Below are 12,127 nucleotides of genomic sequence, written 5' to 3'. Positions count from 1 at the left end.
GTGATCCGGAGGAAATAGCTTGTTTGGAGACACGCTGATTTAATTTCCCAGTCTTCAATAAAATGTGCCATCATGCTCATGTAAGGCTCGCATGTCCGACTTGACCACAGATCTGTAGTTAGTCCGAAATTTGTCACGTTATCCAGCCGGCCGTTAAGTGTCTTCCGGACATCCGTATACATTTCTGGCAGCACCTCTCGTGCAAAATACTTGCGCGAGGGCAACTGGTACCTAGGGTCAAGTGCTTTCAGTAGTTTTTTGAATCCATCTTGCTCCACTGTGGCAATAGGGGTCATGTCCTTTGCAATACGGTATGCTACTGCATTTGTAATTTCATGCCACTTCGCACTTATTTTTTTTGTACGTCACACCACGCTGGCTTTGTGTCGAGGTGGACGGCAGGCAGGAGGACTTTAATTCTGGTGGCTTAGATGTTGTGGGAGTAGTGGCTGCAGCATGCTGAAGTTTCATGTACTCCTCCTACTGGAGTTTGTGGCATTGCTGTAAATGGTGGTACAGATTTGTTGTGCTTCCACATTTGGATGTAACTTCTTTGTGACACCGTTTACAAATTATGTTTTTTTGCTCGACATCATCTCTTCTGAAACCAAATCACTCCCAAACTAACGAACCAGTGCTTTTCTTTTTACATAACAGAACTTTGTCACTCGTGTCGAGCGGAGCCTGAGCTGCTTCCATGCTGCTGAGTTGAAAATAGCTGCTGACTTCCACTGGCCGCATGTGCAGTGGAAGAGTGTGGGCGGGGTGCAGGTGTGTGTGAGTGAGAGAGAGAGAGCCTGATGAGGATAGACTCTCGTCTCGTCCTTTAACTTTATACCGCGGTATAAACGGTATTGCGTAATTCTACACTGCATTCAAAATTATATCGATATAAGTTAATATATCGATATACCGCCCAGCCCTAGTGCAAGTCTTAAAAAAATTATTTTAGTGAACACTTACCAAACATTTTTAGTTGTGAAAACATAAATATATGCCCATACATCATTATCAGATACTTTAAACCATCAACATATCACTATCAACCTTAAAAAATCCAGTAAAGGGCTGGTTATGCTACACTAAAAAAGAGCTTTAATGAGTTGGTGATTAGTTGATAAGCACTATTAATCACTCACCAGTTTAATATTCAATAATTGCTTCAAGACTTTTTTTCAGAAAATAAGCACAAAAAAAAAAAAAAAAAAAACAAATTATGGAGGGGTTTTGAATTACAATAGGCAAAAAAACTTATACCCATAGACAAACAAATAAACTCAGAGTGGGATCTATTTAAGTCCCACTACTAATTGTTTATCATTTATGGTAATGTTAACAATGACACACGTAGCTATCTCCACCTTTCACTCTTTCTTGTTCTTTCAAAAGGCTTCAAATAACATGAACAATACCTTTGCAATGTATGTGGATGTGGGATATTAATCTGGAGAGACTCAGATATTTATACGCTTTGGGACCATGTAAGTGGAGAGTGGCAGCAAACTCCCTCTGGTCTTTGGTGTACTCATGGCTCTGTTTTGACAGCAGGTGTAGTGGAAGATCTGAAATTCAGTTAGCACATGTATATACCCTTGAAACAACTTTGAATTCTTATAGACGGGAAAATATTACACACTTAAGTTCAATTTATCTCCAAATTTATATTTGCATTTTACCTGAGTATGACTCAAGACGCTCTTTCAATTCTTCATTTATAATTTTTTTTCCCCCTCAGATCCTCCAGAAGACCACAGAAAGTTTTCTTTGCCCTCCTTTCTCTGTCCTGAGCATTCCTCTTCTCTTTTTTCACCCTAGCTAAAGCTTCACTGAGTCTGTCCATGATTTCACTGGGTGATGAAAGCATTGCATAAGAATGGTCCTAAAAAATATGATTAAAGTATTACACGCAATGTTTGGATTACAGTCACAGTCTGTCACGTCTTTGCTCGTACAATGTGTTGTTACTGTAGCTGTCCCACACTCATAATGTCATCACATCTCAATTTCAGCTTTGTCTGTTTGTCAAGGACATGTTTCAATGTATGCACAAAACTGTGGACATGAGTCTGTCTGAAAGAGTGACAGAGTTTGGGGGGGTGGAGGAACAGAATGGGTTTGAATATAACCAGGGTCATGATGCTCACAGCTGTTTGAGTTATAGCTAGAAATTAATACTCACAACATTGAACTGTTGAACAGAAGAGTCCACTGAATACTCTACCTTTTGGAGATGAGCTGGGAAACAGAAGACAGAAGGAATAACTCCATTTCTGATCCTAACTGTCTGACCTGTCCTGTCGAAGTCCTCCTGTCTGAAATGCTCACTGCAGAGCACAGTTCACGAGCTACTGTAGCAGAAAACCTTTCCCTTCTGAGAGCTGTTTCCCATTGCTTTCACAGCCCTTTATCTTTGGGAAACCTACACAGTATGAAAACACGTGGATAAGTAAGATAACTAACACTAATCAGAGTAATTACAGGACGGGAGACATAGCTAAAAAAGACTGCCTTGCTTGTTTGGACGCTGGATTCACCGCGGGACTTCACAGTATTATCCACAAAGTAAGCACATTCCGTTCTCAAAATGATGTTATAATGACCAAATACAATTAAAAAAAAAATAGTTAAGTCTTACTTGTGGAAGGTAATCCCATGGGATCTGGTTTCTGCTGTCGAACGTTTGGAACAACCCCAAGCAGCATGATTTAGGCATCTTACTTTTTGCCACTTCCAACATGGCGCCTACGGTGACGTCTGATTCAAGGCTCAACACGGTGTCTATGTATATTATGTCTATACTCATAACGGGGAGTGAAGGCATGTCGTCTGAAAGATATTACCCAGTTCTTTTAACCAGGAACTCAGAGAGACGATGCGGACCACTTAGATATATAAAAAATAACCGTGCTGGTTTATTCAAAGAATCACAGGTAAAATTAACATTACACGTCCAGGCATCTTCCACCTCCAATACTGTGCGCAGGCAGACGGAGAATGAAAAAAAGACCCTGAACCACCAAAGCCTATCCATTATATCTGGTTTGGGCTAACCCCATTCTACACAGGCACGTCAAACCGTGACATCACCTGATATGCCAGCTTTGCAGCTGACCATAACAATAGTCAAAACATGAAGAAAGTCAATGTGTGTGTGAGTGTTGATTATGTGGTGTGTATCTAAAAACATACAGGACATTCAGGGACATGTCCGGACAGTAAGCCTCGGAAGATATTATGATTAAGATTACGGCTAAACATATCATAATAATAGCAATAACCTCCTGCCTGCAGACTCTCTCTATTTAGTTGACCTTGGCCTATATGCAGCCTGCAGAACTCATGCCAATGACTAAGCATTTAACAGCCTGAGCTAGACAGCCTGGCTCCGCTAAACATTCCTAATACAACAAGTATCTAATCAATATCTATCTGACTAAGAAATTACCTAACACGTCACATCCGGTTAGTCTCTGTTCTGCTAGCATCAGTAACTCAAAGCAGTCTCTCGTTTAACATTTTAGCGTGTTCCTCTGAAGACAAGCAACCAACCACTACAACACATACTACTGTGAAAGTTGAAACCTTTTGTGGCTCTAACAAGGTTAATTAATGATTTATTATTTTGTTAGCATCAGAAAAACTACAGTTCCCGTAATTGCTTTGCAGCCCGGCAGTACACATACGTTGCTGCTATTTACTCACCTGGACTTCAGCGTCCAAGTAGCACAACATTAACGCGTGTTTTTGATATTAGTTCCACCTCCTTCAACTTTTTAAGTTGTAAAAAACATAAGATGTGTAATATTTAGCACCACCTCTCGACTCAGGACCTCAGTTCAGTTCTCCCACCAGTTTTCCCACCAGTGGGAAATGGTTAAATTGTGTTTTTTAAAGCCCGGTAAAAACCAAGATTTTATGTTAATCTAAATAATATATCATTTTAAAGAAATATGTCATTATAGTGTAAGAAAAGGTAGTGGGACTCGCAACATACTGAAATGGCTGGATTTTTACTTATTAGCTAGAATAGAAATCGCAGTGGGATTTTGAATGGGGGTTTCTTTATTCTGGAACACAACCCAGAAGTTCCGGTTTCACTTAGGCTTTTTAAAAAACAGTATGAGGGATAAAGGTGCTAACAAATTTGTGGTTGGTTAAATTCCATATACCCAAATAATGAGGAGTTACCCAAATAATGAGTAAACCCAGGTTTAGGTCATCAGTTATTCAGTGTTTAGGAGTGTGTGGAAATCCTGAGAAGGTGTCATTGTCTTTGAAGGGAAACTCGTTAGTCATCACTCGAATTTCACCTCATAAACTTGTCAACTTGTTTGTTAGCGAGGGGGGAAAAACACACATGAAGGCCAAGTGTTAAATTTGTAATAAATGACAGTTTATTATAAAGATTACAATCTGTTGCCTTGCAGAGCTCATCAGTTGTCATCGTGTGCTCTTTAGTTTTTAGAAAAGGGAAGAAAAAACTACAAGTACACACACGCCACTCACTCCAGAAAAAAACTACAAACATACTGTAAAAAGAGGAAGCAGGGAATCATTAAACCAATATAACCAGGTGGAGATCAGGAGCAGGAAGGTTCACACACAGGTTAGAAAGACAGGATTCTCAGCCAATCAGTGTGAAACTGAGGCATTGCCATGGAGATGTCACTGTTTGCCTACAGATGTGTTTACATCAGATATCCAGTGGCAGCCATTTGGCTCTTTACCCCATTTCCTTCATCTGTTCTAGTTCTGCTTGGACTGAAACGCTGTTTGGTCTCCATCTATGGATCAGTGATTGATTTCAGTCAAACATCTCTCTTACTGGGGAAGAGCCTGACTTTTCAAAACTGGCTGCCAGTGATTAGTAAGAGTCACTTATCCTGTGTACACGTAGCTCTAGTTATACCAAGATGTTGGTTGTTCAACAGGTCTTCAGGTCCAAAAATGCTTTAAATTCACGTTTCTCAAAAAGGTCTTAAGAGGTATTTAAAAGTCTTAGACTGTATTTACAAAGGTATCTTGCCTCCTATATGTAGCAATGTTAGACGAAGTTGGCTGACAGGAGAAATAAAGGAATAAAAGGAACTACTTCTAGCGGAGGAACACTACTGGCTTTACTCTCCTATTTTAGCAGTAGGCTTGCTGGCTGCGTTTCTGATTGGCTGAGAAATCCTTCAGTAGGACAGGGACTTCATGTCAGGTATAGTAATGCACAGAGGACCTGAGGTCAGAGGTTAAGAGGTCACATGACCCCGTCATCACTGATCTGATTTCATGACAGTGCAGAGAAGCGACAGCCCACGCCTCATTCTGCCGATGACTGTGCAGTAGACTACAGTCCAGTATAATATATACTATACACACATTCAGTATATGTCTGCTCAGTGTGATGGTCACTCAGTGTAAACAGCTGCACAGCACGTCCTCATTCTGTTTCAGTCCAGCCCCACGTGATGCGTTAACCGAGATGTATGAAGTGTCTGTTACTGGCATCAGTCTGCAGCGTAGGAGGAGGAGTAAGATCCACTTTTTTGAGTTGACGTGAGCAATGCAGGCTCTGTGTTACGCTACCAGCTGAGTCTGGTCCCAGTCTACAGTGTCCGCTGTCATTAACTAGAAACTTCTAACAAACCCAAACTGACAGCGTTGCGTGGCTCACTTCATGTGTTCACTTCAGGAGCGTCACTTTTTTTGGAAAACGATCTAAGCAGCATTTTCAAGCACTTTCAAGTGAAATCAGATTCTAACAAACCACAGAAGAAGCCAACTCACTACGAGGTTAGCACAGGGGCGAATAACCTTGGAATGAGTCATCTATGAAGACACACTCCCTGGTTGTGTTACAGTGCCCCCTACATCTCAGAACATCCTCCAGGTTCTGTGCTGATGTTCTGAAACTTAACTGGGTGTGTCCTCCCCCCAAACCCCCCACACACTACATTGTTAGTGTAAAGTTAGCATTGGGCTAACAGTTGCAGCTGTTTACACACGCTGAATATCACACATGGATAAAGACTCTATAAACTACAATGTACCAAAATATTAGTATATATTTTTTGTCTATTATACTTTATATAAGACACTATAGCTACATTATTCTACCATAATATATATTATAGAGACCATATAGTCTACTGTAATGTGCTGTACATAGACTATACATTCTATACCTCTGTGGTCTGCCATGGGCAGGTTATTACTTTTTTCCTGTAAAAGAGCCTCACTGTGAACTTATATCATTTTGGAAATCAGGATTGTGGCTCGGCTCGTATTCACGTATTTAAGCGGGGAAAAACAGAAGCAGTAGATTTGCTGTGGAAACAGGCACTGGAGAACTGATTGTGCTTTAGATTGAAGAGGAGAGAGAGCAACATGTCAGGAAGTCATTAAATTACTGATGTTGTGTGAAACTCCAAAGAAAAAGGAGATGGCGAGCAGAACAATGGTTAGAAAAGTAAAGCATTGTCTTAACCCCTCCCAGATGTCTTATTTACATGTTGTATTTTGTTTATTGTACAGGTGTGGAAAGGCAATGAAATATAAATGTTCGGTGTTAGCAGCAGTTAGCATCATCTTCACTGCCAACACTCGTGAAGTTTGTTGTTAGTTTGGGGACATTTCATTCAGTCGAAACATAATGCGACCTTTTGTTAAACCCTGCTGTGCTAAAATGAAAAGGGGGCAAATTCCAATGTGATCGCATCTTAACTCAAACACAAAGGGATTAGAGCTGTAACTGACTGGAAAATCAGCAGCCATTTTGAAGCTAAATTGCAATTGATGGATCCTGGTGATCAATTGTGCAAGTTTGCTGCTTTTATTTGTTTCAAATTATAGTCAACTGAATAATTTGGAGTTTTAATGTTGTCACCTTGAGTCTTTTTAACCATTTTCTGATGTTTTACAGAGAGAAAATCATTTGAGTAATCAATGATGACAACAATCGTTAGTTTTGCCTTAAAGTGAATGCACAGTAAACTCCAATTAAACATCTGTGCCCCACACATGGCTGCTGGGAAACTCTATATATGGTCTGGAGGAAACTCCACATATGGCAGGGAAGAAAACCCCAGTATGGCAGGGAGGAAACTCCATCTATGGCCTGTGCCTGGTGCCACACTTGATTGACTGATTTAGGAATTACACACTGAAGTTAACCTAAGAGTTTCAGGTGTCAGTGTTAAGAGAGTATAGAAGGAGAGGGAGGAAGGTATTTTCTGTACAGATGGCTTTAAACAGGTAGCACCATGCACAGCAAGCCCTCGATAAGCAGGTTAGAAACCAGAGAGGTTTACAGTTGGAGCTCTGCTGTAGCTCTCCCTGAAACACACAGCACATCAGCACAAAGTCACACTCATTGATATTATGAATTTCCAAAACCTTACCACAACCACCTTGAAATTCAACTCGTCAAATCATAAGGAACTCAAAATCATTGTCCAAACTATTTTAAACTCAGCATATCATCACCACCACATTATTATTATTACTTATCCATAAATTCTAAATAATCGGCATTAAGACATGAACTCAAAGTTAACACAAATTCTTCATGGGTGTTATTTGGAAAAATGTTAAGTCACAAGAACTTTGTGAAAAAGACAGAACTCTCCTCAGCTATGTTCTCCTGTTGTTGTAGCTCGCTAATCATACAGCTCGGCTAGCAAGAGTGCAGCTAAACCCATCTGGGGAAGCAGAATGGCGCGAGGAACAGAGAACCCACCTCAGTTTATTTGTATTCAGTTTGTCAGATCAGCTCTTTGAGCAGAGTCCCTTCACCTGTTTAGGCCGGCAGCAGAGCTCTGTGTCCAGTGGCGTTGGCTCTGGTGGCTGAGGAACTGCCATAAACTGGCTTTCACGGACTCTAATGCACCAGCGTTCATTTTGACACCTAAATTTGATTGTTTGTTTTTTGAGCAAAATTGATCAGTTTTGCTCAAAAAACTGATCAATTTTCAGTCCAAAATTTTATGTTGTGATTTAGAGGCTCCAATTGTCACCCTCTTTGTTGTGTACAGTTACCATGGTTACGATCATTGCCATCTTTGTGATGTGAAAGTGCTCTGAGTGTGCTGTAAAGCATAGAACAGTGCTATACAAGTATTAGACCATTTAGCATTACAGTTACTGGGGTTACACTGGTTTCCATCTTTGTTGTGTACGGTTACTATGGTTACTGCTGTCTCCATCATTTTGTGATTCCAGAGGTGCTGCTGTTTACTGAATAAGACTGAATTAAGATTCTAGTTACTTCTTGTTCATTTTCCCACCTTTCACATTTTGCTTAGTTTTTATTTAAGGATGAAAAATGTAAAGCATTTCATCACAGCTTTTTATTTAGTCTCATTTATGTCATGAAAATGTCAGTGAATTTTTTTTTTGCTAACATTGTCAGTATTTGAATAGCTTAGCTCATTAGCTTGTGCAAAATGTTAGCAACTGTTTTTAAGGTGTAACCCCTCAAACCTGTCAGTGACTGAGACCGTGAGCAGAGCTGGTATAATTAGTCAGTTAAATGACTTGCTGGTCGACAGAAAAACCTGGAATTAAGCCAAAAGTTCCAAAAAGACCAACCAACCAACCGATATTCACATTTTGATCATTTAATGTAACACTGACTGTATCTGTTGTTTTTTTATTTTCAACAAAACAGAACTAACAGGTTGGGAGGTTTTATGGTTGAGCACTTGGCAACAAGCTGGAAATGTAAGTCTGAAACTTCTCTGAAGCTAATGAACAGTGGACACAGAGCTCGATGCTGCCAGACTTTGTGCTTGACAAGACTGATGTGATCAAAGGGCTGATAAGCCAAAGTGTCACTGAGCTGGACTCGTGTTGGTAAAAGGTCTAAAGACTGCTGAGTTATCCTAGTTGAAATAATGGCCTAGTGTCTGACCAGAGGTCAGGGATTATGAGGTCACAGTTCAGGATGTCTAGAGGTCAGGGGTCAAGTTGAGCCATCCAGCAGTTGTCTGAGTGCTCTCTCGATGTTAATTCGGTGTCCCAGTCTGGTGACACCCAACTCCACGTAGTCCTCCTTGGTGAGGGCGGGGAGATGAGAGCCTTCGATCTCATGCTCCTGGAAGCGCTGGCGGTGTTCGGCCAGGCCCATGCTCTCCAGCCAGTCACCCACGTCGTATTTATTCCACAGGTTGAGGGGCCGCTGCCTCCATGGCCGAAGGGCTAACAGGGGCCCGCTGAGGACCGGGGAGGGACAAGGAGAGGCGTGGGGTGAAGGTGAAGGGGAACGTGACCTGGTTCGCGCGCTGGCGCTTCGCATCACAAACCGAACCTCCTTGGGTTCTGAAGGGAGACTGAGACTGGATGACTTCAGGATGGTTAGACCGCGACCTGAGCTCAGATCAGGCCTTTCGGAGCAGGGGGCAGGGGAGGAGGCAAGCCCTGCCGACCTATCAGAAGGGGAAGGAGAGGGGGAGGGACTCCGGCGGGTGACGGGGTAGCGGCTTCCTGGTCGCACTGTATAGCTGGGGCCATATCCTCGCTGGGAGATGGTGTGGAGTTCACCTAGACTGGAGAACAACCTGCAACACAGTGTATTAACATAAACATCTGTTACTTCGCTAAGCTTCACCCAACTTAGTTACTGTTGTTGGTCAAGCTCTGCAAGCTACACATGCACCATGTAAGAACGCAAAGATAAGAGTGTTTAGCAAATCAGCATTCCAAGGGTTCATTCCAAAGATGCATGGGAGAGTAACTTCAGATTTTTAGTAGTTAGTCATCTGCAAAGAAGGTGCACGTTAGTCAGTCATTAGCTAATGAAAATCATCTTTTAATAGGGGTGTAACAGAACACACAAGTCACGGTGCGTTTTCAGTACAGTAGGGGAAAAAAATTATTGTAAAATTGCATTTATAAGAAACTTTTGTAAATGTCATCGGTTTATAATTTTAAAAAAAATAAATTTTAAATGAAATGTCAAATATATAAAAAGAGAACAGTGCTGCAAACTAGTACTACCAAGTGCTCCAAAAACCAGGGAAGGGCTGTTTAACTGATAAAGCATTTGTGCTACGCTCGTTCTTTGATTGCAGCAACTATTTTAACGTTCATGTGATACTGTTCCAGACAAGTTGGCAGGTTAGATGCATAGTCACAAACACATCCGATTACCACTGAATGAACATATTAAGCAGCGGACCAAAGCGCAGTAAACAACTAGAGAAATGCATTCCCTGTCGAAAATGTGCGTGGATGCTGTGATGCTGAAGGATCACCCTGAAAATGCCTGAAATCAATTGCTGAAACAGCTGAAGGATGAGTAGAAATTGCTGAATTTGTTTGTTAAAATAGTTGAGAAGAAATGGCTGAAGTTCTTTGTTGAGTAATCTGAAGGATGAGATGCAATAAATACAAGCAGGAATTTCCTTGAAGAGCTGAACATTTTGATACCTGAATGGCTTTTCTACCTGAAAGTATGCTGAACTTATTAAAAATATTACAATTGGTCCCCAATTGGTAAAACAAGTAGGTGTTATAGTCTAAAAATTATGAAGTTTAGTACAATTTTGAACAGAAGCATGAAGGTCCTTGAAGTGCTAAACATTTTGATACCTGAAATTATGCTGAAATTGAATTTCCCATTCATTTGAATGGGGCAAGATCTTCAAAATAAAACAACATTTCAAAAGTATGAAGTTTAGAAAACCTCTGAAGAATGTCCCTGAAGAGCTGAACATTTTGATACCTGAAATTATGCTGAAGTTGAATTTTCCCATTCATTTGAATGGAGCAAGATTTTCAAAATAAAGCTAATTATTATAAATGTATGAAGTTTAGGAAACCTCTGAATAGAAGCATGAATGTCATTGAAGAGCTGAACATTTTCATACCTGAAAGTATGCTGAAGTAGAATGTCCCCATTCATTTGAATGGTGCAAAACTTTAAAAATAAAGCTACATATTGAAGAAGTATGGAGTTTAGAAAGGTTCTGAATAGAAGCATGAATGTCCTTGAAGAGCTGAACATTTTAACAGCTGCAGGTATTCTGAGCTAGAATTTCTCTATTCATTTGAAATGGTGCAAAACTTTCAAAATAAAGCCATGTTGATCCCTATAATAGTCCAAAGTATGCAGAGGTAGAATTGTCCTATTCATTTGAATGATGCATAACTTTCAAAATAAAGCTACATATTTCAAAAGTATGAAGTTGAGAAAATGTCTGAATAGAAGCATGAATGTCCTTGAGGAGCTGAACATGTTGATACCTGAAATAGCTGAAAGTATTGTAGTTACTTTATCAGCTTTAGTTACTTCTCATGCCTTTAGTTCCCTTTAGTTACCTTTCATAACTTTATCTTACCTGATTACAGCTGTATTGATTATTGTGCAGAACTACTGAGCTCTGATTATTTTCTAATACAGTTATTCTCCTTGCTTATATGTCTTACAATTGTAACGAGGTAGAATCTGCTTACTTTCTGCAACTTCTGAATGTCTGCATCCCCCAGGCAACCAGACGACCTATTTACATTTCAACAAAGCCCCGCTAGCCCACACCTGGATACACCTAGCATATCCCAAGTTCTGCCCCACCAGGGGGTGGCTTACACACACAGAGGGCCCTATCACCTGAAGACGACCACTTGGCCAGCTTATTGTCTCACACACACACACACACACACACACACACACACACACACACCTATACCTAGACAAGGGGAGATCCGGTTCACACTAAATGGAGAATAGTGCAAGACTTGATTCTTATAGGCCCTAGTTACTTTATAATCTTTAGTTACTTTTCAGTTCTTCATTGTCTTTCAGTTACTTTTCATATGTTTACCTTCCTTGCTTACACATGGTAAAACTGTACTGATGATTGACCAGAACTACTGAGCCTTGGTTATTTTAATACATTTATTTTCCTTGCATGTATATTTTCCAATTGTACTGATGAGAGCCAAGTGATACTGAAGTAGAAACTGACTACTTTAACTTCTGTGTACACACAGTGTTTGTATGCAGGAGTCCTGCTTTGTCATGTAATAGGATTACACAGATGGGGGGTCTGCGGCGCAGAGGACCATTGTTTGGCTGCCGCCTGGAAAGTCACATGACAACACATACACACCTGGTTTCGTGGGGCGGACCTAGCCCAAA

At 40.6% G+C, this 12,127-nt stretch overlaps 1 protein-coding gene and 1 long non-coding RNA gene across 4 annotated transcripts in view; both read right to left on the bottom strand.

Annotated features, from left to right (window-relative positions):
- Positions 1–1,437: 1,437 nt before the first annotated feature.
- On the bottom strand, positions 1,438–2,699 carry LOC109967730 (uncharacterized). Of its 3 annotated transcripts, XR_002275974.1 has the most exons (4): positions 2,636–2,699; positions 2,222–2,419; positions 1,677–1,879; positions 1,448–1,562 (listed from the first exon to the last, which is right to left on the bottom strand). It is a non-coding gene; the product is annotated as an uncharacterized LOC109967730 (long non-coding RNA). The 3 variants fall into 3 exon arrangements; XR_002275973.1 differs by lacking the exon at positions 2,636–2,699 and having other exon boundaries at positions 1,438–1,562; positions 2,222–2,600; XR_002275975.1 differs by lacking the exons at positions 2,222–2,419; positions 2,636–2,699 and adding an exon at positions 2,180–2,218 and having other exon boundaries at positions 1,438–1,562.
- Positions 2,700–4,373: 1,674 nt separating this feature from the next.
- Positions 4,374–12,127, bottom strand: part of shank3b (SH3 and multiple ankyrin repeat domains 3b) — a 63,306-nt gene continuing 55,552 nt past the window's right edge. The window contains exon 29 of the mRNA XM_020613443.1: positions 4,374–9,545. Within this exon, the coding sequence (XP_020469099.1) occupies positions 8,951–9,545 (595 nt within the window). The 3' untranslated portion in view covers positions 4,374–8,950. The remainder of the gene's footprint in view (positions 9,546–12,127) is intronic.

The sequence above is a fragment of the Monopterus albus genome, unplaced genomic scaffold (genome assembly GCF_001952655.1).
Source record: "Monopterus albus unplaced genomic scaffold, M_albus_1.0 scaffold134.1, whole genome shotgun sequence".
NCBI classification, from domain to species: Eukaryota; Metazoa; Chordata; class Actinopteri; order Synbranchiformes; family Synbranchidae; genus Monopterus; species Monopterus albus.
This window is presented reverse-complemented; position numbering and strand designations above follow the sequence as displayed.